This window comes from Fonsecaea pedrosoi, assembly GCF_000835455.1.
Source record: "Fonsecaea pedrosoi CBS 271.37 unplaced genomic scaffold supercont1.5, whole genome shotgun sequence".
Taxonomy (NCBI): domain Eukaryota; kingdom Fungi; phylum Ascomycota; class Eurotiomycetes; order Chaetothyriales; family Herpotrichiellaceae; genus Fonsecaea; species Fonsecaea pedrosoi.
Window position 1 is genome coordinate 439,627 of NW_013550611.1, and position 27,552 is coordinate 467,178.

General features: G+C 52.6%; 11 protein-coding genes across 11 annotated transcripts; 3 read left to right on the forward strand and 8 right to left on the reverse strand.

The window, feature by feature from the left end:
• Positions 1–435: 435 nt before the first annotated feature.
• Positions 436–1,006, forward strand: Z517_07626 (uncharacterized protein; the record flags this gene model as incomplete). The annotated part of the gene is made up of 2 exons (XM_013426147.1): positions 436–600; positions 656–1,006. 2 exons carry the CDS (start codon positions 436–438, stop codon positions 1,004–1,006), a joined length of 516 nt encoding a protein of 171 aa, XP_013281601.1.
• An 866-nt stretch (positions 1,007–1,872) lies between these two features.
• Positions 1,873–2,730, reverse strand: Z517_07627 (uncharacterized protein; the record flags this gene model as incomplete). The annotated part of the gene is made up of 1 exon (XM_013426148.1): positions 1,873–2,730. The coding sequence occupies one exon, from the start codon at positions 2,728–2,730 to the stop codon at positions 1,873–1,875; it is 858 nt and encodes a 285-aa protein (XP_013281602.1).
• A 989-nt stretch (positions 2,731–3,719) lies between these two features.
• Z517_07628 (uncharacterized protein) lies at positions 3,720–5,364 on the reverse strand (the record flags this gene model as incomplete). The annotated part of the gene is made up of 2 exons (XM_013426149.1): positions 3,720–4,450; positions 4,500–5,364. 2 exons carry the CDS (start codon positions 5,362–5,364, stop codon positions 3,720–3,722), a joined length of 1,596 nt encoding a protein of 531 aa, XP_013281603.1.
• A 1,252-nt stretch (positions 5,365–6,616) lies between these two features.
• Z517_07629 (uncharacterized protein) lies at positions 6,617–10,917 on the reverse strand (the record flags this gene model as incomplete). Its single annotated transcript, XM_013426150.1, has 2 exons — positions 6,617–7,966; positions 8,521–10,917. The coding sequence occupies 2 exons, from the start codon at positions 10,915–10,917 to the stop codon at positions 6,617–6,619; spliced, it is 3,747 nt and encodes a 1,248-aa protein (XP_013281604.1).
• Positions 10,918–12,974: 2,057 nt separating this feature from the next.
• Z517_07630 (uncharacterized protein) lies at positions 12,975–15,300 on the reverse strand (the record flags this gene model as incomplete). Its single annotated transcript, XM_013426151.1, has 10 exons — positions 12,975–13,185; positions 13,266–13,472; positions 13,557–13,648; positions 13,707–13,999; positions 14,055–14,174; positions 14,236–14,398; positions 14,450–14,627; positions 14,680–14,780; positions 14,830–14,942; positions 15,018–15,300. The coding sequence occupies 10 exons, from the start codon at positions 15,298–15,300 to the stop codon at positions 12,975–12,977; spliced, it is 1,761 nt and encodes a 586-aa protein (XP_013281605.1).
• Positions 15,301–17,258: 1,958 nt separating this feature from the next.
• Positions 17,259–18,177, reverse strand: Z517_07631 (uncharacterized protein; the record flags this gene model as incomplete). Its single annotated transcript, XM_013426152.1, has 2 exons — positions 17,259–17,823; positions 17,891–18,177. The coding sequence occupies 2 exons, from the start codon at positions 18,175–18,177 to the stop codon at positions 17,259–17,261; spliced, it is 852 nt and encodes a 283-aa protein (XP_013281606.1).
• Positions 18,178–19,363: 1,186 nt separating this feature from the next.
• Z517_07632 (uncharacterized protein) lies at positions 19,364–20,698 on the forward strand (the record flags this gene model as incomplete). Its single annotated transcript, XM_013426153.1, has 4 exons — positions 19,364–19,704; positions 19,811–19,917; positions 20,065–20,304; positions 20,430–20,698. The coding sequence occupies 4 exons, from the start codon at positions 19,364–19,366 to the stop codon at positions 20,696–20,698; spliced, it is 957 nt and encodes a 318-aa protein (XP_013281607.1).
• Positions 20,699–21,770: 1,072 nt separating this feature from the next.
• Z517_07633 (uncharacterized protein) lies at positions 21,771–23,220 on the reverse strand (the record flags this gene model as incomplete). Its single annotated transcript, XM_013426154.1, has 2 exons — positions 21,771–22,874; positions 23,077–23,220. The coding sequence occupies 2 exons, from the start codon at positions 23,218–23,220 to the stop codon at positions 21,771–21,773; spliced, it is 1,248 nt and encodes a 415-aa protein (XP_013281608.1).
• Positions 23,221–23,568: 348 nt separating this feature from the next.
• Positions 23,569–24,151, reverse strand: Z517_07634 (uncharacterized protein; the record flags this gene model as incomplete). Its single annotated transcript, XM_013426155.1, has 3 exons — positions 23,569–23,759; positions 23,833–23,977; positions 24,047–24,151. 3 exons carry the CDS (start codon positions 24,149–24,151, stop codon positions 23,569–23,571), a joined length of 441 nt encoding a protein of 146 aa, XP_013281609.1.
• Positions 24,152–25,145: 994 nt separating this feature from the next.
• Positions 25,146–26,336, forward strand: Z517_07635 (uncharacterized protein; the record flags this gene model as incomplete). Its single annotated transcript, XM_013426156.1, has 2 exons — positions 25,146–25,875; positions 25,972–26,336. The coding sequence occupies 2 exons, from the start codon at positions 25,146–25,148 to the stop codon at positions 26,334–26,336; spliced, it is 1,095 nt and encodes a 364-aa protein (XP_013281610.1).
• Positions 26,337–26,561: 225 nt separating this feature from the next.
• Positions 26,562–27,132, reverse strand: Z517_07636 (uncharacterized protein; the record flags this gene model as incomplete). The annotated part of the gene is made up of 3 exons (XM_013426157.1): positions 26,562–26,708; positions 26,796–26,983; positions 27,087–27,132. The coding sequence occupies 3 exons, from the start codon at positions 27,130–27,132 to the stop codon at positions 26,562–26,564; spliced, it is 381 nt and encodes a 126-aa protein (XP_013281611.1).
• Between the last annotated feature and the right edge of the window lie 420 nt (positions 27,133–27,552).

The window sequence follows — 27,552 nt, forward strand, 5'->3', positions numbered from 1 at the left end:
GAAAAACACCAAAATGACAACGGGTATGCTCGATGGACAGGGCGTTAAAGTGGTCGAGTCGCGGGTCAATTTGTAGCAGCGACCGAGTACAGTCACCTCGCGAAGTTTGCGGTAGCCTGAGACCAGTTTGGGCTGTTGGTGGGCGGTTGAAGTTGGAGGCGAACCATGAAAATATCGAGATGGGAAGAAAGTGAGCGCAGGGGGAGGAACAGGCGAGTTTAGGGCGCAAGCCACTGCGGAATCCCGCCCAGGCCCTGACAGCTCCTGCCTAGACCAATCACTGCCCGCCATTCTTCAACCTCAAGCATCCCTCATCTCACTCTCCACACACGCACTCAACCTGTCCACAGTCCATCTGTGCCATCAAACTGAATGATTTGACCTTGACACTGCTTTCCTTATTATCTGGCTCATTGGAGCCCTATCCGCACAAAGATGCTCTCCCGGCGAGCCTTGACGTTGGCCGCATCTTCCGCACGATCACTTGCCCGTACTCGACCTCAATCGCAAGTCCAGCCTCAATTCCGCCTCCCTCGAGCTCAGTTCTCGGTTGTGAGATGTCTGAAAGCTGCTGAGCAAGAGATAGATGATCCCGAAATGGTACATTGATCCAGGGTTATAGCTTTGGGGAGGATGCTAATTTTGACGTTCAAAGAACAACAACTACATTAACCCACCTCGAATCAAGCGACAACACCGTGACCCGTACGCCGACTGGGACGATAAACAAGAACGGCGCAACTTTGGCGAACCCGTCCACGAAGACAATGACGTTCTTGGTATTTTCGCTTTGGAGGACTATACATTTATGTCGAGCGCGCGAGGTCTTTTGATGTGGGCAGGTTTCGTCACCTGCGTTCTGGGGGTGTACTATGGCGTCGCATACACATATCCTGGCAAACCGAGCGCGCCGCGAGAACTTGAAGGAGGACTATTTGAGGAGCTGGGAGGCCCCGGTGCCGTTCGGGTGAGCAGACAGTTGCTATTGCCACCATTATCAAGCTAATCAATGTAATAGGCACGCATGGCTGGGGACTCTGAAGACAGTGAATAAATCAGTGGTAACCTCGAACCCAATCGTCAGATATCTTGGAATGTCAGCTGAACCAAGATTGAGTGGTGTGATAGTTCTGGGCATTGACAGCAATGTCGACGTTCTCACTCGCGATGGATGTATCGGTGGGGATGGATGAATTATATACTGGTGCCATGCAATTGCTCACTCAGACATTGCACGCCGCTGTGAAAAGGGTTGTACATAGCCTGAATGCACCTTTCGGCAAGATAAGTGTATTTTTGTTCGCATGGATGTCAACTCTTTGGAGATGTGTAGTAGGTTCGCACCATTTCTTTGATCTATCCAGACTACATTCTCGAAGCCAGAAGCCTCATGAGTAAAAAGTACTTGGAGCACAATATCAATATGCCAAATCTCCAAAGGAGGATTTCCCACAGGGTAAAAACCAGCTATGTCAATGTTGAAGAAACCCAAGCCACGAGAGCAGAGTCAGAACCACATCGCTACCCAAGACCCGTCGTGCATATTGATGAGAATAGAAAATCGCGATGCATCGTAAAGTCTCAACTCGATCACAAACACAAACAACCGTGCATGGTATGATGTGGTGGTAGTGGGGGTGACTTGTTCTCCGGGACGAAAGCCATATTTCTTCTCTCTCTCTCTCTTTCCTTCTCTCTGTGCGTCTTAGAGTTAACTTGTAAAACAAATCGGTGGGACTTCGTCACCATTCTTTTCGTGATGGCCATCGTTGTGTGTTCGTTCCAGTGGAAGTCCCACCCGGGCCTCTGTATTCGTAATCTCAATGTCTGCGACACGCTGCTCCTGCCTCTCTGTATATGCGTCTACCAAATCTATGCGACCGTCCACATACCCCAACCCACAATCACAAACATGACCCAGTATCCACTCAGCTCGACGACAGCGCGCACGGCCGCACTGACCTGGGACTCGTCGCTGGGATCGGTGCCTCCATCGGCGGTGGTCCCGTTCGCGAGACTGCCGTTGATGTAAGTGGCGGTGGTGCCGTTGTCGAAGGAGACGGTCCTGACGGTACTGGTGTTGACGGGGGCGACGGGCGTGGAGGAGCCGTTGGTGACCACCTGGGTCAGGAAGGTCGAGTTGTTGTCTGGGTCGCACCCGCAGACCTGGTACTGCTGGCACAGGCAGGTGACGTTGGAGGTGCGGTTACGGCCCTCGTTGTCGAGCCAGTAGTACGGGATGCCGTAGGGATATGCCCACACGCTGCCGTAGAGCCAGAGGCCCGGGAAGAACGCCAGCGCGCCCGCGCCGATGAAGAACGGTGCGACACCCAGCGTCGGCGATCTGCGTCCCGCAGTGTACGGCACCACCGCGCCGCCCGCATATCTGTTCCCATACGCCTTGGGAGTGCCTGAACCGTCGCGCGTGCGTCCGCCAGCGTTGGACGCCGACGAAAACGAGTACGGCTGCCCGTTTGGTCTTGTGGACGATCCGCCAGAACTGCGCCCGCCACTGCTGGAGCCGCCCGACGAGGAGCTGCCGCTGCTGCCACTACTACCTCCCCCTCCTTTACCGCCGCCGCCACCTTTGCGCTTTTCAAGATGGTTGAAGAAGTCGAGCGGGGATGCGACCTCGCGCACCGAGAGATCTGTAGAGGGGGATGAAGGAGGGGCCGAAGCGATAAAGGAGATGACGGAGAAGAGGAGGGTTATCCGGAGGAGGAACTTCATTGTCGCAATATCACACTTGGTACCACCACTTTTACTTCTTGCTTGCGACCAAAAAAAAGAGGGATGTCAAAGGTTTGCGAATATTATTGTAGGTCAGGTTTCAGGGTGAACCCCTCGGTATCGTGCCGGCGGGATAATGTGGTGTACTGTAGGTCAATATATTTGTGACAAACGCGCCGGGCGTAGATTTCAACAAAGCGCAACACAAGAGTCTTTCTTTCTTCTCGTCCAGTATATGATGCATATGTGGGAGATGGTACGCTAACAAAGAAGCAACCGGTACGGCAGATACGGAGGCAATTTTGTTTGCACAGCCCTCTCGCGAGTTACAACTCGACTCGGTACATCAAACAGGACACGGGATGTTGAATCATCAACTTCTCCTTCCCCGGAATCGACTGGCTCAACTGCGCATCCAATTACGACTGATTAGCACGAGACCCATGCATTGGTCAGTAGAAACGCCTTGCCACGCGCCAAGGGGCGTATTTGCCGATTTCCGCGGCTTCGATACGTCAGGATGATCGATGAGGCAGTGCCCCCCATTGAATCAACTTATACTACAGACGATCCGGTATGATGTTCCATCCACATATATTGGCGTATATACCATTTCGCCTCTCGAAGCATCAGCAGTCTGCCTGGTGAGCCTGTGAGCACTAAGCCTTTTAAGGCCTCCACGAATAAGATACAGATCGGAAGCTTGATGGCCTTTCCAGGAATTATCTGCACGGCACGCTGGTCCAACTTGGCAACAATGCTTGGAAGCCTTGATACCTGCAAGAGAAGCTCGGCGCAGTTGCGCCGAGTTACGGGATGGTAGCCTTTGGGTATTTGAGAAAGCCATGATGGCGCACTGCAGGGCGAATTCTCCCTACTTGTTGATTCCACCACCGTGCTCGTTTTGTAATAGTACAATGTCGGAGAAGTCCTCTGTCCACTTCAAGTCAGGTCGCGACGAGTAGCTTCGTACCTATAGTGAAGCACAGTCAGTAAGGAAGCACGGGCACATAGGCTATTGGGACTGAGGGCCGTGCCCAAAACAGCGAGTTGATCACGTACCTCTTGCCTCTGAAAGCCCACACACCCCAGTTACCACAACTAATGTCCTGGGGGTCAAGATCATTCAAGTCCCATCTCAAAGAGCGGAATCTGTTCTCCCCAGGTTCCATGAGGAGGTCGACTTCGCCCGCGCATTTCTCCATGACCCACTGCCAGTCGCGAGTCATATCCCACTCTGTATAACCTGTGCACAAGACAGGGATTTTGGTCTCCAACAGGCGAGGCAGAGTGTTTTCCCACTCCAATGAAGAGGCGGGGTGTCCTAGGCCTGGGTGGAACAGCATGAAGCAGTCGAAATACGGGTCGTAAGGATAGAATGCATTTGCTTCGTGCAGAGTGTGGAAATAGTCCACATAGGTGGTGATTTTCATCTTTGGCGAAACACGGTCTTCAACGATGGCACCAAATGGATTCTGAGATGTCCTCTCTGGCAAAGGAAACTCGGCGTCGCGATTCATCATGGACTCGGGTCCAATGAATATGAGATGTATGAGGGACTGGGGGAAAAGGTACGACAACTGCGTCCACACTTCGCGGGGTAGAGATGATTCGGCTCGTGCACCTAGGACGAATATCCGGACGGGCGGACTCGACAGCCTAAGTCCTTTGATGTCTTTGCCTTGGCCGGTCTTGGGTGGATGCAAGGTGTACCGGAGTGCTGTCGGGGTCAGCATAGAGCAATGTGTTGAGCAAAAACGAAGACTCACCTGATAAACTCTTCAGTCCTTCCGGAGTCAACCTCCCGCCAGGCCTGATATTGTATGGGCTCAGCTCATGCAAAACACTCCCAATAGTGAGGGGATAAGTCAGCAACTTTGTGACTTGTCGCATGCTCCTCTCGTCGTTTACCGCTTCAAACTGTCGCGTGTAGAGAAAGGTATCCCAATTGGTCATATTCACTAAGGCTTCATCCATCTGCGGCCCGGGATACTCGAACTCGGGAAACCATCGTCCCGATCTCAAATCGTGGTCATCCTCGTTGATTTGTCTCAGCGTATCACATATTTCCAGGTGCGCTTCAAAGTCATCTGCCCAGTGTTCCTCCGAGCAGTACGTCGCGATGCCGCAGTCCGGGCACTCGAACGAGACGTGAGCAGGAGGCTCCGTGCTCACGCCTTCGATTTTCCTCGCTTCGGGGTCGTGGGGTGAAGTCGGCACGCGAGTCTGTTGATGGACTGGATGTGGACACAATGCATGCTGCTTCATGAACCGCGCTCTTTGCCGGATCTCGGGGATGGGGGACCGGGAGAAAGGGTGGAAAAGGTTGCCTGGTCCCAGGACCACTCTGCCATGGGCACGCCACTCGCCGTAATCGGTAGGGGGGATATTGTGTCGTTCGAAGTTATCTGGTTCTTCTGCAGGAGCGGCAGCCGTAGACGCAGACCGCATCGTCCTTCTAGAGCTTCGGTTCTGTTCCATTCTCGGTTGGTCTCGTGGGGTGTGCATCAACGAGGTGCTGGAGGTAAAGCTGCGTCGACCGGGGATTTGCTGGACGAACCTCGCATTTGGCCGTTGTCGAGCGACGCCCGAGAGTGCTCGCGCACATCTCAAGCAGGTGAACAAACCCTCCATTGGCTGGTGATGTGAGGTGAGTATCAAGTCAACAGAAACAGATGCATCAGCCGCGCAATTGAGGGCAGGAGGAAAACGGAGCTTCGTCGCTTGTCACCAGATACACGCCAAGGTTTGGAAAACTACTCGAAGCTCGCGCCCGATGCAGCAAGAGGGTGATGCTGCCCTTATTCAATCCAGGTGGAGTCAAAGAACACCAATTGCAGTGGTTAGCTACCCTGGGGCACCAAAGACATCTATTAAATGAAACGCTAGTCCCTTAAGAGGTATCTATTGAATCCCACTAAGCGGCACTAGTACGTTTCTCTATTTGATCCATAGTATATATCCTCCTATGAGTAGTAGAACATCATGCGCCTCCATTTGAGTCACAGCGCCCGCGATCGAACGGCTTCCTCGTCGGAGCGCCGCGCCTGGTCCCGTGCAAGAAAGGTCTAGCCTGCTGGCCAAAGTCTTTGCGTTCCGATCAACACAAGCTTTGAGCTACCTCAATCAGGCTGTGCTGAAACTTCAGCGCCACCTGTCTTGTCACACGTCGAAAGCTGAATGGTGGCCTGGTGAGCATGTTAAAAGCTATACAAGACACAAATGACAACTTCTCCATCAACAATAATGGTACGAGGCGTCAATTTTTGATTGGAAAACTGAAGCTTTCCCATGTGAGAATCCAACTAAGAGCGTGAGGTCTATAGAGATCCTATATCTTGACTCAATTCTTTCTACTGACTCCTATCAAGACAATGTGCCACGTCAACTACATTGTTTACCAATGCACGCACGAACAGTACCTTGTTGATACCTTCCGACCGTGCGACGAGGTCAATCGCCGTAATGCGGGCCGAGATCGCGCGGAAATGCTGAGAATCGTGGTCTCAACGATGCTACCACAAGATGTATCCGTTTGACTGCGCGGAAGAGAGCTCTGTTCTATCAAGAGAGATGCTCCTCGTGCAGAAGAGCACTCAAAAACAACCGGAAAGAAAAGGACACGGATGGTGGAGGTAGTCCGCACAGTGAGGCGAAGACGCCCGAGGTAACAAAATAAGCCCAGCAATCTCAAAGACGGGAAACTTCTCGTGACCAGACAGCCCGAAGCAGTGTTCGGTTTTCTCAATTGATGTGTCTCGAGCAAGGTTGAGGGATGTGGTCGATACCAGCATTGTGTCCGTGAGAATATACCCCAGACATTAATAATTTCATCAATTCGATGAACACGAAGTGACGCAACCCGTGGCATAGGGATAAAGAGCTTTCAACCCTCATCCAGGTCCATGTTATCATGATCTTTCTGTTTGTGAACTCTTCGACGGCGGAGATTGGCACCTGGGTTCCCTCTATTCCCGTGAAGTTCCTTCATCTGGAGCGCGGCACTCCGTTGAGCGTCACCGACGCGTTGAGAGAGCATCATGGCATCTTCTTTGACGATTGAATACTCCTCTAATTTCTGACCCAACGAGCCTTCTATTCTTAGCCACAGCTCGACATCATACTGTGTGACGAGGGATAGAGCTGTACCGCGTTTCCCAGCACGGGCAGTCCTGCCGACCCGATGAATATAGGTTTTCCTGTCGTGAGGAGGGTCATAATTCAGGATGATATCGACCGAAGGTATGTGAAGTCCGCGGGCTGCGACGTCGCTAGCCACGAGTAAATTTCGAGATCCGCGTCGAAATTTGTTCAACGCTTCAAACCGCGCTCTCTGTGAAAGCTGGCCATGAAGAGGCGTGGCCGAGAAATTCAGACTCTGGAGCATCATAGATATTCGCTGAGCCTCGTTGACCGTTCGTGTAAATATAATACCTGTCCGTCCTGCCATGTCAGTGAGTTGATGTACCAAGTACACATCTTTATGCTTGTGGGGAATGAAAATGTACGACTGAAGAAGTGTCGCGACAGTCTGATTTTCCAAGGACACGGAGATTCGGAGAGGATTCGACAAAGAAGCTCGTTGTAGAGCTTCGACTTTGCTCGATAATGTCGCAGAGAATAACAAGGTCCGTCTACGCGGTAGGATTTTCAGGATCTTATCCAAGATTGGCCCGAAATCAAGATCCAGGAGCCTGTCCGCCTCGTCGATGATCAAATATCTCAAGAGTCGTAGTGAGAACCCTCTACTATTTTCCAAGTGGTCCAGTAAACGGCCTGGCGTTGCGACCAAGATGTATGGTTTCTTCCCCAGTGCTATGGCCTGCGACATCATGTCTGCGCCCCCAATCAGGACAACACACCGGACATATATGACAGCACCTAGCGTTTCAACAACGTCGGCGATCTGGTGTGCAAGTTCTCTGGTTGGCGCAAAAATCAGAGAGTGTAGTGGCTGTGGTTGATCCAACAGGGCCTGCAAGACGGGCAAGACATATGCTGCTGTTTTGCCACTTCCTGTCTCAGCAAGGGCGACAAGGTCTCTTCCTTCGAGCGCCAGTGGGATAGCCTGTGCCTGGATAGGTGTAGGTGCTCGATAGCCAAGAGAATCGCAGGCCTCGCATAGCGACTCGATAACACCAAGATCCTGAAAAGTCAAGGGAGGGTTATTCGCAGCAGGTTGCCCGTGTTCCAAGGGCAGGATTTTCGTGTAGATGGTCAGAAGATGTGTCCATGTCTTGTCGGTGGCATGTGCAGGATTGTGGTAGGATCAACCAGTTCGTACGTGATATAGAATTGTGCTTGTGGTTGACCCCAGTCAAGACTACTATTTAGTAGCGCAGTTGGTCTTGCGGAGGCTAGTGATTTAACCAGAGGCTAACAGATCTACGCAATCTTAGTGGAAATCTAACAGTCACGTGAACAGCTTGGCATTAGGCTCCAGCTCCAGCACTTTGAGCAAGGGCGCTGCTTTTACCTCCACATCAAGAACTAGTGAGATACAATCGCCTGAGGTTATGACAAAAGGCTGGGTTTGATATCTAAAGACGGTATCTTCCCAGTCATGCTTTTTATTCAACTCAAATTATGCGCAAGATTAGGCTCTTATTCTAAGAGCGCTGAATTAACGCCAGACTGTGGTAGGAGTTACATAGAAAATGCACGAAAAAATCCGCTGAGACGCTCACAACCCAAATTCCCGATCTCGTTCGGTTCGTCCGTCCCGTAACCCAAACCCGACGATGCAAAGCACGAGAACATTTATGAAACACCGGGCCTCTTCTTCCATACGACCGCAACCTTGACCAAAACCCTGCCGGTCTTGAACCGCCCCATGCCCGGAGGCCCGACCTTTTCAAACGCGCCCATAAATCCGGCAAACATCCAGTTCTTGTCCATGTTCTCGTCCAGGACATTGTCCCCCGGGTACAGCGCCTGCATGTCCATCTTATCCGGCAGTTTCGCTGTCACACTGCTCTGTGCGGTCGCGTCGGGGTCCCACGCTTTGTGGATGAAGACGGGTGTCACGCGTTTCGAGTCATCGTTGAAATCGGCGGGGTTGGGGTCAGATAGGAGCTCGATGCCGGCGATGCGGTTGGCGCCGGGACGATAGTAGACGTTGACGCGGTTGATGGACGAGGCGCTGAGGCTGCGGTCTTCGATCTGTTTCCAGCGGTCCCCCGCGGGCTTGCACCCGACGTACATGTTGGCGAACATGGTCGCTCGCTCTTCCGCGCTGGCGTTCCTGACGCCCCCGGACTCCTCTGCCTCGACGGATTTGCAGTTGCGGTGACAAACAGCCTTTTTGTTCGCGTACCCGAGCCCGATGCCGCTAATGGCGTTGTGACTGTCCCGGATACGCCGGCTGTGATACCACCCGGCAGTAAACGGCTGTACGGCGACTCGCTGGGGGTATTCTTCGTCGTCGAGGTCGAAATTTCCAATGGCGAAATGCTCGTGACTCTTATACGGAGATAGGGGCTCTCCGATCACATCCCACGAGTAATTCAATGGGTCGTTCCTGATATGCTCGACGCCTTGTAAGTCGGCGATTTCCTTGTCTCGCCACTCGCTTCCACTGTTGTCAAATTTGGGGATGGGCAATATACTCTGAATGACGCCGGGGCAGATGTACTTTGGAAGACTGTACACGTGCCGGCCCTGGTCGTCGTGTTTGGTGATTGACCTCGCGGGATCGACCACGAGCCCGGCGGCCTGCTCCTGGATGTAGATCATCGAAGAGCGACACAGCAGTCTCATCATGCTGAGCTTCTGCGGGTCCGGGTCCATGCTGGTGAGCTTGGGTGTTGGATCTCGAAGGATGACATCGAGGTTCATCAGTGCCCGGGTCTTCTTGTCTGTCCAGGCCTCTGACGTCGGGTCATCCATTTCCGACGTGCCAAAGTCGATGGTAGGTCGCCGTGTCGTCGCGATCGCATCTCCACTCTGCAGAGCCGCCTTTTGTATATCCTTTGAGGCTTTGTCGTCGTCACGGTTCCGAAAGTCCTGGGGGTCCTTGATCATGGCGTTCAGCTTCTCACACAGATCCTGAAAGGCCATGAAGTCTTCGTACAGCGTGCTGGTGTAGATGGCACAGTGGTCATAGGTCAGCGGCAGCGGTATTCGCGGGTTCGACAGCCGGTGGTCGTGGAAACTCTTCAGGGCCGTGTACGGGGTCAAGACGGCGCGGATCTTTGCGGGTTTCGCCGCCACCATCGACGGAAACGCATTGGCGATCAGGATCAGACTGTCCATGCCCCAGGGGAAGTCGTGATTCTTGATCTGGCCGCCGCCGCGCCACTGGATGCGGATCGAGGTCGTGGCTTGAGAAAACAGCCGATTGCGTTCCTGCGAAGCATCCATTTCCCCCGAAGCTTGCACTGGGAGACCCATGGGGGTCAACTGCGCCGACGCATGGACGGCCAGTTGTCGAGAGTTCTTGCGGTCTTGCGACTTGATGCCCACCCAGGCGTAGATCTCGCCTCCCTCGACGAAGTCGGAGATGAAGCAGTCGCCGTAGATGCGGGTGAATTCCACGCTTCTGGAATGTGCATCCTTCATTACACCTGGGTCCTTGTCGTCTCCGAGCGCTTCATTCAGTCCGGGGACCTCGTTGAACGACCATTCTTCCTTACGATCGTCGGCCTCATTGACGACCTTGACGTGGACGAGGAAGTTGACGTCGTTGGTATTGAGGTCGTCCCGAGTGGCAAGGCTGCTTCGAGCCTCTGCTCCAGGACCTAGGCTCGTAGCTTTAATCGCGGCTGAAGCATTAAAGCCCATGGCATTGTTCATCTCCACAATGCTCTTGACCTGTTTCGACGAGAAGGTCACGGTCTGGTTATGCCGAGCGTTGGGATCGAGTTTGAGCAGGTACGGCAGTTTCGGCTGCTGTGGAATTTCGGGGGCACTGGTTTTCTTCAAGCTCTCGGTCAACGTCGCCAGGATATCGTTCATTTCGAGAGGTGGTTTCGTCGCCGACGCCGGCGCAGCTTTCGACACCGAATCACTTCTCGTGTGCTCAGGCGACAGGGTGTCGGCTTCGCTGATCGAAGCGCTCGTCCGCACCGGGTTCTCTGGAAACCGCGTGATTGTGACGGCATTGTCGATGCGAACTTCTTGGATGTAGGAATTATAGCCTTGGCCGCGCTTCATGCGCACATTGTACAGAGGTCCGCTGTCATCCATCTTGTCTCTGACAGTGTGTCAGTAAGGACAGCAAGAATAAAAGAGCCAGGAAGCCACATCTCGAGGAGCAACGGAGTTTTGAGGCAGCTCCTCCTAGCAGTACTCGGTACGTGTGCAAGTCTCCATTCAGCTACTTTTCACGTAAAGCCGTTGCGATCGCGAGCGATCTTCAACGGCCATACCGAGGATGGTGTTCGAAATCCGTCAATCGAATCATCTGCCCACACCGTTTTGACACAAGACCGTGCAGCTGAAATCGCCTAATTAGTCGACTGTTGACCGTGTTGGGTTGCGCTAATGCATCGAGGAGTTTAGGGAAGGGCTGCGACGAGACCCAGTGAGAGGGAGAGACGGGATCATGTCAAGCAATGCATGTGAGCAGCAGTGAAGAGAACCCTTTGATGTGAATGGAAGACCTGGAGCCTATCAATTTGTCCTCAAGCGAGTGTATGTCCCATGTCGTGTGCTCTTCAGCTTCAAATAAAGCTGAAAAGAACTCCCTCCCCTCTCTTGTCTTGTTTGGCCTGGATGGTGTGGTGTAGGGACACAGGGGTCCTTAATTCGTTGACACCTCCCAGCCCTTTGCGGGGACTCTTGACAAAAATCCTCTGGGGACTTGGTGGACTTGGGTGAACTTGGTCCCCGTGTCCCCGTAGCGGGTTGAGCGTCTGACGAGTGAGAGATGCAGGTGATCCACTGAGGGCGGGTTGTCCGGGCCGAGACAAGGTCATACCTGACATTCATCATTGTGTAAGAGGGGAATTGGGATCTATGCCCTGTTCTCGAGAACGGCGTTATTGCTGAGTTGCGTTGGAGCTGGTGGGCGAAATATGAATTGGTTTTGTACTCGACAAGATGGGTAAGATTCTATCATGTCCATGGTGGCTGACGCCGGGACTTATTGTAGCCCCCGAGCCTAACAAGCAAAAGGCGGGGGGCACTAGGGGCGCACAGTAGTTGACCGTTTTAACTATTATCAACGGGAAGTTTAGGATAAGCATTGCTTAGTGCAAATTTTATCTTGTTGAGAGGAGTCTGTAGAATATATATATTTCTGCGGTTAGCTGAGCCCAATATCAGTCGGTATATTCCATTGCGACTTCTGATGCAGTGGTTTTGAATGAAGGTCCCGCGTTGGGATTTGGTATACGTGCAATGACAACGGAATCATCGTCCATGACAAGCCGAAAGACTTTGTTGAACCCGCCTTCGGCCAGTTTTATCATAGACACGCAAGCCTGCGCTCGCTCCGACGCTCTTGGCCGCAAGGCGTTGGAGCTCCGGTACGTTGAACCGCTTGTACCGAGCCTGGAGCTGTTTCTCTTCGTCCCACAGCCAGCGACCGCATTGTCGGTGTCGGAAGAGGAATAAGACCACGGTGCGGAGAGAGGGTGGGAAAGGCGGATGCCCCGTGCTGGTGAGGAAAGGCTGGTGGCGCACCGAACATCTCGTGGAGATCGTCTGGGTCTAATAATCAAGGAGGAGATGCGATTCCGCCAACTGAAACTGAGAGGTTTATACATGACTTTGGCCTTAGCATCGCATCCACTCTACCCCTATCGTCGTTGTAGACGCGGGTGGAAGCGTGTGGTTGTGTATAACCTGACGAAAGGGGTATCGCACAGACAAACACAAAGATACAGTAGCAGAGGAGGTCCACCTCTCAACGACTCCGATCGGTTCGGTGTGTCGCACTCGTATGGAGTCTGTGGCGTCACAAGAGAAAGTCAGAGGTAAAATGATTGGGAGGACAGAGCCCAACGTCTCGGTCGAAATGATCATTTCTAATAATCTGCATTGTTGCCTAGATTCCTTCCGGGTGTATGAGGCTCCGACGTTACACAAAGACCCCAATAAAGGTTCGCGCCCCAGACAGGTTGACACTGCCCAGACTCAACGGTCCCCATGCATCTCTAAGAGTCAATGTTCTATCCTCCGCTGAACCAGGGAATGCTGCCGAGGACATGGCCGTACAATGTAGCCGCGACAGTTCTAAACTGCAGAAAATTCTTTCAAAAAGATTTGCGTCCTGGGGAAGCCACGTCGTGCGAGAGTTTCTACACTGAGAAGAACCTCGTCACGGCACTCGGCCTTCGCTCAGACCAGCTGGCGCGACGCTCCTGAAGATTCTTTGCATCGTTGGCTGCGATGATGTCTTCGCCCGTCTCGGGATGGGTCAGCATGGACTCGGTATGTGGCCAGAAGCGATTGAAGCCCCAGTAGAAGACGCCGGCGGCGACAAATGAGTAGACGTAACCAATTGCAAATCTGCAAGAGTTGAGTTTTGTCAGTACAGTTCCGATGCAGCTAAGATGATTGTTGAGGAAAAGAGAACCAAAGAGACTCACAGATGTTGACCGCCCAGAGAGACGCTTGTCGTGCCATGGCCTGCCACAACGATGTTGTTGACAAAACCGGGAAGTGGAGGAGTGCAGCCGATGAAGAAGGCGACAACCGCGCGCCAGTTGGTCGCGAATTTGGGCGAGTAGCGGTATATGCCGTGAAAGTTGTACATGTCGGGCACAGACACATTTCCACGACGGACGATGAAGTAGCTATGGCACGGAACAAACGAGTCAGCGGTGTTGGATATGACAAAGCGGAGGAACAGGTTGTGGGGTCTTGGGAAAGGTACGTACTCAGTCATGAGAATGGATGTCATGGGACCCAGGAAAATGGTGTAGCCACCCAGGAAAGCAAGGAACTTGGCGGCCGAAGCGAGGATTTTCCACTGTCGTTCTGGTCAGCAGGATATTGAATAGCGTTTGTGAACGAGAAGTCTGGCTTACCGGCACAAAGGCCCAGCTTCCAATGACGGCAGCAAGAAGCTGACCACGGCGGATGTTGATGTACTTGGGGCAGAAAGACATGAGATCGTTGGCTGCGCTGATAGAGTTGGCCGAGATGTTGATACCGAGGGTGACGATGATCAGGCCGATGGCGCCAAATGCGGCAGCAGCGCGGCCACGGTGAGAACCAGACTCCATCCAGAGGTGGAGGATTTCAATGGGGTTCCAAATGATTTCGCCATAGGCACTCTGAGCAGCAGCGGCAGTGAAGATGCCAAGCAGACCAACGACAGCTATGATTCCATATGATTAGCAGACTGTTGTGGAATGGTGTAGTGACCAACATACTGAAGATGGCGGGAATGACCAGCGCTTGCACGTTCTGTGCGCTGGGTTTGTTGGCGTATCTCGAAAAGTCGGCAATGTTCAAACCCAAGGTGGCGTAGTTGCCCAAGACTCCATTGAGGTCTGCAGGAAAGGTTCTGGTCAGAGGACGCGGGTTCTCTTGTGAAGGCAGAGCATCACTTACTGCCGAAGAAGGCCCAGGCAAGAGTCGAACCGCTGATAGTGGTGCCTTGGGTAATGACCGTGCTATTACTGATGGTGCCGCCGGCCTTGTGCAGCGTATCGCCGAAAATAGCCAAAAAGATGATGGGGGCGATAATACTCTTGAATGCAAAGAAGTATTGGACCTGATCGGAGTTAGTCACTGAATCAAGGGGGATTTGGCTGCAAGATCATACCTTCGTGTAAGGGATGCACAGGAAGGGAAGTTGAAGTAAGAAGTAGAGCAAAAAGGCCACCATCCCCGCCGTAGTGATACCTTCATCAGCGGGTATGTGATTGGGTATCCGGGCAAAGCTAGGCCAGATGGCTGTGAGGAGCACTTCCATACATTGACCACCAGTCGTGGTTTGGACACTATCCGCAGTTAGCATCCTGAGGCGCAGATTTCTGGGTCGAACAAACTGACCCGAGCCAAACAATGGCGAGGACGCAACGGGACAGGACGACAAAGTAGCTGAAGTAGTAGCCAAACGGCATACGTGAGAGCACAGGAAACGGTGTGTGAAGCTGTTCTGAATCAGCTCGGCGCCATCATTCGGAGGAGCACACATCTCACAATGGCACCCATTCTACCATTGACGGTAATGACGAGACCCATGATGGTGTTACCCAGCACACAGGCGCCAATTGCCATTTTCCAGCTGAGACCGACGGCGATCATAGAAGAAGCTGCATCATCAATCGTTCAGAATCAGAGCCCTCTCAAATGCAGCAGAATAGCAGCCTTGTCAAAGGATGGCTCACCAACTTCCCAGTTCGACACAGCCCAGGCGTCGGCCATCCAGTAGGCGACATATGCGCCCCAATTCCATGTGCGCTTTGATGGTGGAATCGGGTCAAAGTCAGCGTTGGAGGCGCTCGCCGTGGGCGCAAAGCTGCTCTCCTCATGACGGACGGCAAGGGTGAAGCGCGGTAGACGTCTCTTGAAGCCAGTCACGCGACCAACTCCAACGGGCTCGACGGCCGTAGGCTCGACGGCGGAAGAGATGTCCTTCTCGTAGTAGTTTTTCTCGTCGTAGGTCGCCATGGTGGTAGAGCCTGTGTGGTACACAATAATCTCGAGGCGGACGAGATGATGAAGGGAATAATGACAATATTAATGAAGTATTGGCTCCCCCGAACGTGCCCGACCAAATATTTCGGAAGGGATCCCTGTGACGTTTGGATCGCCGCCCGCATTTCAGCTCGAGCCGTGTTCTACTGATAAGCACCAGAAGCCTCGCCTAGCGGCCCTCAGATTGGACTGTCAAGACCAAGACCGCCATTGTCATTCCAAGATAAGAGCCAATAGCCAAGCTGGACAACGGCATCGAATGGGGTAAAGATCTTTGCCCCAAGAAGTTGCTTTTTCGGAGGCACGGCACAAGAGGGTCTAGATGACCTTGACACGTAAAATGTGCGCCACACAATCAACGTTGTAGCCATTCAGGCCAGCCGAACTCAGATTTAGGCATGTGCAAGCCAAACAAGGGCCGGCCACTAGAGTCAAAGCGCTGCAACGCTTATAACTACCTAGGTGGAATTATCAGGGAGTGATACTTGGACGTAGGTAAGCCTGGGCTAACTTATCTTGTAGGACAGCCATGACAATCTGGAGGCGCACCACGATAAGCGAGAGTTGGGAGATAAGGTGAAAAACGTAAGTTGGTTGACTCAATTCTTCAATGCCAGTGGCCAGCAAGAACCGAGTATCTCGTCTGTTATGCCAAAAGCAAGTATCATCTCACCTGTCAAACGATGGCGTTGTAACCAGGGTCAAGAGTGGGAGGCCAGTTCTTTTCCAAGCATTTACGGGCGATGGAACCGAACACGAGGCATTTCTTTTGTGGCTTCGGATACGTCTTGGATGATAAGGACGGCTCAAGTTGCTTTTTACCACGTTGTTAAGCGAGGTTCTGTTCAAACAAGAGTGAGAGACTTTCTTGTATAGCGAATACCTCAATATGTGCTGGCATGACTATGTATGGACATTCACAAAATATCGACGCTGAGATAGAAAGTGGCCAAGACGCTTATTCCCAACAAAGCTTAGTTCGTGGCCCGGCCAACTTTCCCCAAACAAGCTTTCATTGCCCCAGAACCTCACTGAAGACTGAGGATGCAGTCAACTTGCCAAAGGCTCATTTCTTTCGTCTCATCCTTCGTGGACGTGTCGTGACAGCCCTACGATTATAGTTATGTTACCGGTAAGCAGTGGCGTGGATGACAGTCCGCAGAATGCGGGTCCCTCCGGGCGCCATTCCAAATGAAATGATGCCCCCCTCGACAAGTCAGACGCTGGTCAGGCTGGTCAGGCTGGGCAATCCTACCCTGAACGCCTCATCCGCGATCTCTCCTAGGAGCCTCACCGCACGTCCGATCAGCATATCCGCTAGATACGCATGGCTTCGATCAATACATCAAATCCTCTGAGGACAGGCCTGGAGTATCTTGTGGAGCCGCTGCTTTGCAACTCCGCGTAGCAGTTCATGGTTGATTGCAGACACTGCTATGACTACTTTATCGCCACCCACAGACTGATCCTAAAAACGCATTGTGCGCAGCGTAATCCTCTCCTGCACAGCTTACCGACCTCATGTCTAAACTAACCATACAGCTCTGTGGTTAAAATCAAGGTCAATATTCATTCGGTTGAGCATGAAAAATTTAAAGAGAAGGGCAAGGCGTATATCTGAGCTGGAGGGACTTGGACAAAGCCTCGCGGACGGTATCTCACGTAAATTCGTTGCCTGATGGTTGTCGCTTCAGGCTAATTCGCCGGTTCCACAGTCGAAAGAACACTGTCGGGTTATTTATGGGCAACATGCCACTTTGCAAGGCACCCGCTTTGAGATGCAACGGGAAGCCTGACAATGTTGCCGGGCTCACATCTCCAAGCGAAGTGCTTTGATTGCCTGGAGAGTCGAGCAACCCCGAACCCAAGGCTGCCGGGCAGCATATCGAGCAGTTCCTATGGAATGCCGCGATGAGAATGACGCTCGTAATTTACTTGGCATCAATGTCGGTTGACGAGCTGACTTCCCTCCATTCGTCCAGGCCTTTGATCGTCTCTTCGCATTTCCCCCGGATGATCCTATAAGCATCCGCGCCCAAAGCCAGCCTCAATGGGATTTCTTTGCCAGATGCACCCGTCAAAACATCAACAATCACCTTGGCACCTTTTGCGGGATCGCCCGGTTGGTTCTGGTTTGTCCGCTCCACGCGTTCCTCTGTCCTCCGGACAGCTGTGGTGTCGTAGTCTGGTATGTGATTGACGTGAAGGATCTTGTGACCACTGCTTAGAAAGTTTGATCGAAAGTAGCCCGGTTCGATGCTGCAGACTTTGATGTTGAACTCGGCCAGCTCGAGATGCAGTGTCTCGGTGACGCCGCTGACAGCCCATTTCGAAGCCTCATAGATGCCCACGGCGGGTGTGCCGCGCCATGCTCCGATGCTGGAGAAGTTGGCAATCACGCCTGATCGTTTCGCGCGCATATATGGGAGAATCGACCTCGTCACGTTCAACGGGCCAAAGACGTTTGTTGCAAACTGGGCTTGAGTTTCCTCCGGCCTTATGGACGTCAGCATAAACACACATGTCTACCAGGCATCGCTTTGCGCATGAAGGGAAACTATACGTGAGCTCTTCCAAGCCGCCGACTTGACAATACCCGGCGTTGTTGATGAGGTAGTCGATCCGCCCATAGAGCCCGTGGGCCTCTTCTGCAATTGCCTTCAACTTGTCGAGGGGCCAGGTGACGTCGAGACTCATGGTATCGGCTCCGGCAGTTTTGAGCTCGTCGAGCTTCGCGGCATTTCGTGCAGAGGCAATGACCTTGTCACCGCGACGAAGGACCTCGAGGGTTAAGGCCTTTCCGAACCCCGAAGACGTGCCCGTGATGAACCAGACTTTGAAACTTGGCATGTCGGTTTCCACACCTACGTGAGCAACAAAGGTGTAGACTGGCCTCTCAAAAGATATTTAAGCTGAGCGAAAGGTATCAGAGCAGGAACAGTGATTTGATTGATGTATTTCTTCTTAAAAGATTGCAGAGAAGGAGAGAAAGAGAAAGTACGTCAATCTCCCGGGCACGGAAAGGGCTGTCGCTTTTTATCCTTTCAGCATGTGGTCAGCTCTGCCTTTACTCGGTATGTCTTGCATTTACACAAAATATCCACCAGACCAGGGGTGGTTCAGAGAGCCTACTTCTGTCACCCCATCTGGCAAATCTGACGGAGTGGTGCTTGATTTTAAAGCCTGCGCTGGAATTGGTATTGAAATACCTCCTCCTGGTTAAAAACAAAAGCATGAAGAGGAGGGAACAGATCTCATGATTTCTGTGGACCATGAGTTGCCGCCAGTGTTGGCGGAAAATGACAACTTCGACCGCTATCCAAGGTTTATTGGGCAGGCGAAACTTCATTGGACAACACGACGACTGAAAAAGGGAATGCGAGGGAGGCTAAGGTATAGTATGATATACATCATGTAATCAATGTGGACCCTTTCCCGCAGCGACGACACCATGATACCCAGGAAAAGATGGAGTGACTGACGGGGATTTCTACAAACTCCAACGGGACTTTACAGAAACCGGAACTTGTGCGGCCGCACCGGCTGCGTGTGTTTGTGTGCGCGTGCACGACGATGTCGTATCCCATATGTCAACGCGGAGGTGACGGCTAAGGAACTGCAGCTTCACGGATGGGACAGGGTCTCCAGATCATGAGATGGGAGTTGATATAGGGAAACCTGGTGGGGGAAAGCGGAATAGATTGTGGGGTTGAGCACATCTAATATACGCTGTCGATATTCGGTACGTATCAAACTCTGTCCTTGATGATCCTGCACTCAGCTACTAACCGCTCACTCCCGTGAAGTTGAAAGAGTGCTAACGGTCGTCAGGGTGAATCTGTCTTATCCTCTCTGTGTCCATCTACCTGGCGCGTCGAATGTGTAACCACATGCTCTGGTTGACCAAGGATGTCGAAAATAATTCCACCCCCGCAAATCCTCGGCTCGGGTGTCCACCAGTTCCGACTCTAAATCCCCATGTCGAGCAAGGCTTTGCGTCACCCTGCGCTACACTGTTTTCTTCCAGAAACTGACCATGATCACAGTCGCCGTTGCGGGAGCGACTGGGGGCGTGGGCCGATCGATACTGGATCATGTTGAACAGAGCCACAAATTCAGGGTCATCGTCCTGACTCGCAAGGCATCAGAAGCTTCCGTGTCTGAGGCGGGAACTAGATACCTCCATGTCGACTACGAAGATGTGGAAGGGCTTGCTGACATACTGACGACACACAATGTCCACACCGTCGTCTCGACTATCGGCATCAGCTCCCCAGACACGAGCGCGGCCCAGTGTAATCTGATCAGAGCTGCAGACAAGTCCGGCGCGACGAAGCGTCTGATACCGAGCGAATTCTGGGCGAAGACGGTCCCCGAGTACGTCCATCTTGACTCTTGACCTGGAGTGCTCTTCCCCTGTCTTCGCCGCCACTCGAAGTCTTCAACGGACGGGAACTAATTCTCACGGGGTCGCTCTCCTCAGCCTCCTACCTCTAGACCCCACCGTGCAGTGGTGGCTCGATGCCGCGTCACTGCTCAAGTCCAGCTCGCTACAGTACACGAGGATTGCCTGTGGCTGGTTTATGGACTGTAGGTTGAGCTGCCCTGTTCTGCTCGCTCCCTCCCGCAAAGTCTGGCCGGTCGGGGAGTGAGTGCTCGCTTTTGTATCGACATTTCTTCCTCTATATCCCACAAAAGGAAGACTACGCAAAGAACTCTCATCTGACGATTCTGCAGATTGGGGCATGCCACACGTCAAGTCTCACCTATCGGACTACTCCTGGGCAATAGACGTGTTTAATCGCAAGGCAGCCATACCGGGAGACGGAGCCAATGTTCTCAGCTTGACTCTGATTGGCGACGTGGCTCGAGCGATTCTGTTGTTGCTGGAAGCCGAGGACTGGCCAGAATGGACGTTCGCAGTGGGGGATAGCGTTACGTTCCACGAGTTCGTGAGCATCGCCGAAAAAGTACGAGGTCAGTTCACTGCCTACACCTTCTCCCTCACAGCCAGCAATACGGTTCCGGTTGGAAGACCCCGCTGTGCTGATCACCGACATATAAACCTGTCTGCAATATACTGACGCCTTTGGCAAAAACAGGAGGCACCCCATTCGAAATCACACACGATACCCTCGACGACCTGAACCAAGGCAAAGTGACGATTCTGCCGAACCCAGGTTCCGCAGCGTGGGACGCGTCGCCCGCCGAAACTGCGGCGAGGAAAGAGTCCTTGATCCTATTCGGCAAGCTCTACGTCTCCGGAGTGTGGGATCTGTCCAAAGAGCCGCAGTTTTCGACGCGGTGTCCGGATTGGAGACCCAAGAAGCTAGAGGAGTTCTTGGAGGAGGTTTGGCTGGGTAGACCGTGAGCGGTTTACTTTACAAGATGCTCTACCTACTCGGTACACGAGGTACATCTTGGTGTTTGTGGTCAAGGTTTCCTGGCGGGAATGCGGAAAATTGACCTCGAACCACGTGTGGGTAAGGAGTCATTCGCGAAAATCGGGTCTCTATAACTACTCGGTAGACGATAGATGGTAGATGCTAGCCAAAATGCAGGTGATACTATATGAGGCTTCCACCGTAGGTATTGGGAGTGACACTCCGATGATCTACATAGGTATTTGGAGTCATGTACTTGTTTTCTGGCGGCTCCAAAGAGAAACTTTCCCGACGCCTGAAATAAATATTTCTTGGCAAAATTGTGACCCCTTGACAGTTTGAAAAATCGTACGTATAATTATCATTGCTTCACTTCACTTCATTTCCTCTTCCACTTATCACAAACAACGAAACTCCCAAATAAGATGAATCCCGGTTCCTTTTGCTCGTCCTTTCTCTCCCACATTCAGAGACATAGTTCCTCTCGCCGAAACAGGTGATATATGAGAACATGAGACCTTCTACACATATCGTCGAATGTCGGGCGCTTCACGGTACCTCAGTTCTCCTCCTCCTCTTTCTTCTCCTTCTCCTTCTCCTTCTCCTTCCACATCAACCCAGAAACCCTGCTTCTGGCTCAGGCTCAACGCAACAAATCACTTTCCAGCTGCTTGCATCATCCCCACAAGCTCTTCGCTCGCCGAAGTCACGGCCTACAGGATTCCGCGTCATGCGGACTTGTACGGCCAGAGCTGGTGGAATTTATCCTTTCACACAATTTTCCGTTGCAAGAACAAATGTATTATTTGGACCTTCATAGTTCAACCTGTCCCTGTCCGCACATTGGATTGGTTGACTCCTTGCGTGCCTACATTATATATACATTCACCCGCCTCTCCAGTTCTACTGGTACATCCACGTTGTACATGAACAGAGCACGCTGTCTCTAAAAGCATAAAAGCATAAAATCGTCAGGTCATGTCTTCAATCGTTTCGCTCTGAACGCTGCAATAATAAGAAAGTGACCCTCGCAAGCCTTGACCTTGACAGGTAGATGGCCTATCCACCACCAGCCTTCATATTACCGAGCTGAGTATTCTGCAACAAAGCTGCCACAGCCTCGGCCGAATATCCGAAGAAGACGGGCCCATTGAAGATGATTTGGGTTCGGGGTTCTCTGCTCTCAACCGTGTCATCGGTCGGTCTCTTCGGCGGAGACGGCTTCTGACTTTGCTCATGCGGATCATCATGGCGAGACGGCGACGGAGCAGCCTGGGAACTCGCAGCGTGAACCTTGAGATGTGCCACATCATCTTCCTCCTCCAAGGCACTGGGTGTGGGTTCTTTGTCCGGGGGTACTGAGATCCCCCATGGCCGACTAGGGGATTCGCCGACCCGGACTTCTCGCAGGGGTTTATCAAAGTGTGATATTCGCGGCTCTTCATCAGCGACCACGCCGTTCTGAGCTGGGGTTGGAGCGACAGGGGCAACTTCGCTGATTGTCTCGGCCCATTTCTCTACTGCCTGAGTCGACTGTTCTTCGATCCTGTCTCGCTCGGGTAGATATGCTTTGTGTTTGACTCCCAGGCCTTGGATCATGTTTACTAAATTGCCATACTTGGCGTCTAGCTGTCGAGCACTGCTTTCGTTGCCCTGATATCGTCGCACGCAGATTTCGTGACTTCGGGGAATTTCGTGCTTGTGATTCTCAACGTATTTTGCAATTTCTTCCGGAGAATGTTGATCGAGGAAACGGATAGGGCATTGGCCCGGGCGTTGTTCCGTATTTGGCGAACGTGCTGAATGGGTGTCTTGATGGAATTCTGCCGCTATAGGATCATCGTGAGCGGACGAGGTAGGTCCATTGCGCATCTTCGCAAAGGGACATCCCAATGTCCCCTTGACACCAGGAGTCGTAAAATCTCGTTCAAGATCCTCGGGGTCACGATTCCGGTGAGCTATTGGACATCGTGCCCCATTGGGCTGAGGTCCGTGTATCTTCGACATCTTGTAGGTTTGTATGGCTTGCTGCGCTTCGCGGACAGGCAGGGAGAATTCGACGTCTGTGTCAATGGGAGGAAGTTGGCGGAATTTGCGGACTGCTTCGCTCGGTGCAATGGAGGAGGCCGAGAGAGTGCTATCGGCAGCTAGGACCTTGTCATACTGCAAGGATTCAATCAGCACTTCTCATCCCATTCTCACGGACGATGAAAACAGTAATCGGGTGTCTCTGCAATTCAGGTAATACATGCAATATGTCGCTCATCGCTACAAAATGGTTGCAGCTCTTGATCTAGAGCTAATCAAAAGATTCTCATCATAACGCAGTCTGGAAGGGAACAAAAGGCGCGAGGAACCGACTCACCTCATTTGCCGCAAACTCGAGCCTCTCCTTCAAGGCCTTCTCGTTCTCGATGTGCGCACGCACGCCGGATAGCAGGGCATCAAATCCAGAAATCAAGGCGTCGATGATTGCCGAGAGATTGGGGTCTGTAGGAGGTCCGTTCATCGGAGTCGAAGACGTGATTAGAAAGGGGTGATCTAGTGGAATGACTTCTTAGACGGGCACAAGTTGTGCAAAGGCACCAGCAAAAATAAGATGCCGAGCAGGTTGAAATCGGAGCAGGACGCGGCAGCCAAGAGAAGTGTCTAGTTAAAACAGCCAGAGAGCTTTTCCTGATTAGGGCAGAACACCACGCCGGCGCCTCGTGTGACTGCAGAGTACATTATCTATCGCTGTCCCCGATGTCCGGTTCCGATTCCTTGCTCTTCAGGCCTATCCTTCTCAGAATGTTGATCTCGTATCTCAGCCCAAATTTGCCGTCATGGCCGTCTGAGGTTCGCAAAAGAGCCAATGCTATGTTCCGACTTTGGATTTGATCCACGCGAGTCCTCCACTACCAGCGGTCATGGCGAATCCGGCCACCTGGACCACCCCGTTGACGATGGCGAGACCTGAGCCCGCGGCACCTGCACTCTGAGCAATCGCGAAAGCGCTACCGGCTGCAACATTTCCAATCCCAGCCTGCATTGTGGCAGCCGTGGTACCTTTGTGGTGACGGGCGTGAGTAAGTATCGTGATTTGCCGACACGGGGTGCTTTTGCTCTGATTCCAACGTACCTGCAACAACACCACCAGCTCCAAAACCCAACTCGGCGAGTACTGGGACAACGACGACACCGGGAGCCGCAATGAGGATGATGCCGACAGTCCCGACAGCGCCGCAAGCAGCCAGCCCCGGATTCTGAACGGTCCATGCAGCGGCCTGGTGGTTAACAATATTGGTCAGCGATATGTGACAGCACAAAATTGGTATGTTTACACGACGACTTACTGCGGCGGCAGCTTTGGGTCCATGATCTGTAATGGCTTTTGCCGTGGATTTACTCGCTTTGAGGGCAAGTTGGCTCCCCTCTCGTAGTAGAGCTGGCGCAGACATGATGGCGGCTGTATGTTTGATATGATGATGGTTCTGTTAACGAGGAGAGTGAGATGCTCGAGGGACTGTTTGATGAAATTGTGAGAGGCTATGTGTGATTGAGGCTGAACAACGCAGCTCAATGCAAGGTGCAGCAGGTAGGCAGACAACCAACCGCCAAGGTGTCGTGAATTCTGCGCGCGGTGTTTCGTAAACGGTCTCAGCCTTGGTGCTTTGGGTCAGATATGGAATATACGTTTTTAATTCAATGACAGTCCTACTTCAATCTTGTGGACGCAGCGGCAGAGAGATACACGCGTGGGATGAAACCGAAGTCAAAAGCGCCTGAGCCCATCCTCTTACAAGTACAGCCTCACCTGGCCTGACCTAGCAAATGACATGTCAACCTGTACAGAATTTATGAGCGAATCAATAGGACCCCCATGTACAGGGTATTGGTACAAGGCCAGGTCTCTGGCGACCCCTCGTCCCCTCGTCAAGTCCCCTTTGGGCTGGCTGCAGCACGGCCTCGCCTGCCACGTTGCCAATGCCTGATTGTGTGGTTTCCTTTTCAGCGCGCAGAACCCTTGCCGCACCATTTCTGTATATGAGGCTTAATCCTCCGTCTCAAATATTCCTTGGAGTCGAAAGCGCATGCCGAAGTAATCCAATTTTCGTTCCATCATCTTTATACGGCCGGTCAAACATCCACTTACGATGTACACAAGATAGAGTGTTGTCGAAAAGTCCTTGTTTGTATAAGCCGAGGGTTCTTGAGTGTTTTCATTGGCCGATATGGCATGCCTAGGCAAACTCACACTGAAATGCCCGCCAGAGTCGCGGGCCTCCACAACCGAGGCTCCTCTTGGGTCAAATCAATGGGGGGCCAAACTCGGGCTAGCAATGAAATACTGGCACAAACACACCATGACATCCTGCCTTATCTCCAGTTTTAATTGTGATCTCAGATCTAGATTCTTGTGATATTTCCATTCCCCACCGTCACCTTCCCACCATGAAAGCGATCCAAGTCTCGAAATACGTCTCGGAACCGCGAGAGCTCACCGTAACGACGCTCCCGACGCCCTCCCCGCACCCGACAAAATACCTGATCAAGATCCGCGCCTGCGGCACAAACTTCTTCGACATCCTCCAGGTCCAGGGGAAATACCAGCACCAGCCGCCGCTGCCATGGATCGGCGGCCAGGAGTTCGCGGGCGTCGTGATCGCGACGCCCACGACCCGTGAGGGTTCCAAGAGTGCGGTCGCGAGCAGCCTCGACGGCACGGTCAGCACACAAACGAACCACAAGTTCAAGGTCGGGGACAGGGTGTTTGGGGCCACGCACGGCGCGTACTCAAGCCACCTTTTGGTGTCCGAGGATGCCATGTTCCCGATCCCTCCGGGCTGGAGCTTTGTCGATGCCGCTGGCGTGTATGTCACGGCCCCGACGTCCTTCGGTGGCCTCGTTATCCGTGCCAACGTCAAGGCGGGTGACTGGGTTCTCGTGCATGCCGGCGCTGGAGGTGTCGGACTGGCGGCAGTACAGATTGCGAAGGCGTATGGTGCCACCGTTATCGCCACAGCTGGGTCGGAGCGCAAGAGGCAGGTCTGCATGGACTATGGAGCTGACTACGTGGTCGACTATCGAGACGGAACTTGGCCTCAGAAAGTGGTTGCGCTGTGCGAGCAGCACCGAACAGGCAACGGGAAGAAAGGGGTGGACATTGTATATGATCCCGTCGGTAGGTGGTGTTTTCTTCTTTTTTTTCCTCGCAGATCATTTCGTGCACACTCACACACATGGGGTCTTCCGCTGACACTGCTCCACACAATCATAGGTATGATCGACCCCTCCATCAAATGCATAGCGTGGAACGGCCGACTCCTCGTCATCGGATTCGCCGGAGGCACCATCGAGAAGGTGGCCATGAACCGGGTCCTGCTCAAGAACATCAGCATTGTCGGACTGCACTGGGGGGAATACAGAAACAAAGAGCCGGAAGCAATACAAGAAGCCTGGAAGGGCATTTTCGAACTGATCAACTCGGGCAAACTGAGGGGCATGACTTTCACCGACAAGCGGTACAACGGTCTAGAAGAGGTTCCCAAGGCCCTGACGGACTTGGGTGCGCGCGACACATGGGGCAAGGTGGTTGTCGAGCTGGACGAACACTACGGAGAGGACAGCAGGAGCAAGCTATGAACATATTGTGCGCACATTCAGAGAGTTTTACGAGTTGGTCGTTATCCCAAGGATCGGATTGGTTTCTATAAAGCACCCTAGAAAACCGTGGCGTTTCTTGTAAAAAGAAAAAGATGAAACTTTTTTTTCCATCGAGCTCGCCCATCCCATTCGGCAAAAGGGGCTTTGTACAGTTTTTTTCGCCAAAGGTGGTTGGTTTCCCTTAGTCCAAGGCGTCCCATGCGTTTATTGAAGAGCGATGGCCTCGATCTCGACGTCGACGCTCTTGGGCAGTTCCCGCACGGCAACGCAAGTCCTCGCCGGCTTGTGCGAGAAGTACTTCTCGTACACGGCGTTCATCTCTCCAAAGTGCTTCATGTCGGATATGAAGACCTATTGTGTTTCACGACGATCAGCTTTTCTTTCTGTAGTTCGTGGCCATCGTGGGAAAATCGGCATATGTGTTGTATAGCTACTCACCCCGGCCCTGACGACCTTGCCCAACTCGCTCCCGCCGGCTTCCAAGATCGCCTTGATGTTCTTGCAACACTGCTCCGTCTGGTTTGCAATGGAACCCCCGACGAGCTTTCCAGTCGAGTCCGCAGGGATCTGACCTGCTACCCAGATCTGCCCGGCGGCTTTGATAGCCTGGCTGTACGGGCCCGCAGCTGGAATCCGAAAGAATTAGCGGGTTAGTTATCGTCTATCGTCTCGTTCCAAGCTCAAACATCACGCGTCCACATGAAATGACTAGGAGCGGGTCTCTCTTACGAGGGCAGGCATCCTTGGAGAACACAGTAGTCAATCCGGACGACATTTTGGCGGGGTAGTTTTGGAAACGGCGATGATGCTGCTGTCGACAGAGCAGTGAGTGAGGGATGACGAGAGGGTTTATATGTCGCGGAGAAGGGTTCAGACGAAGTAAGATACCGCGACAGGATGTGGACATGGATGTGAGGCAGTGGGGGGGAAGTCCGCGAAGGGCGTGATATTCCGATCGCTGAGTTTTTGTAAATCGACAATCACCGTGTTTCGGCGCTGATATGTGCTGAAGGACTCTTGACGTCAGTCAGAAAGTAGTTAATGGACGAGTGGCTCATTCCGGTGCCACTATGGCTGATTATCCTTCTGTCAGACAGCGATATTTTGCCCCGCGCTATGAAACTCCCACTCTGCTGACTACTAGTACAACAACACAACAACACAACCACCATCATCAATGGCTCGCAGTTTCCCG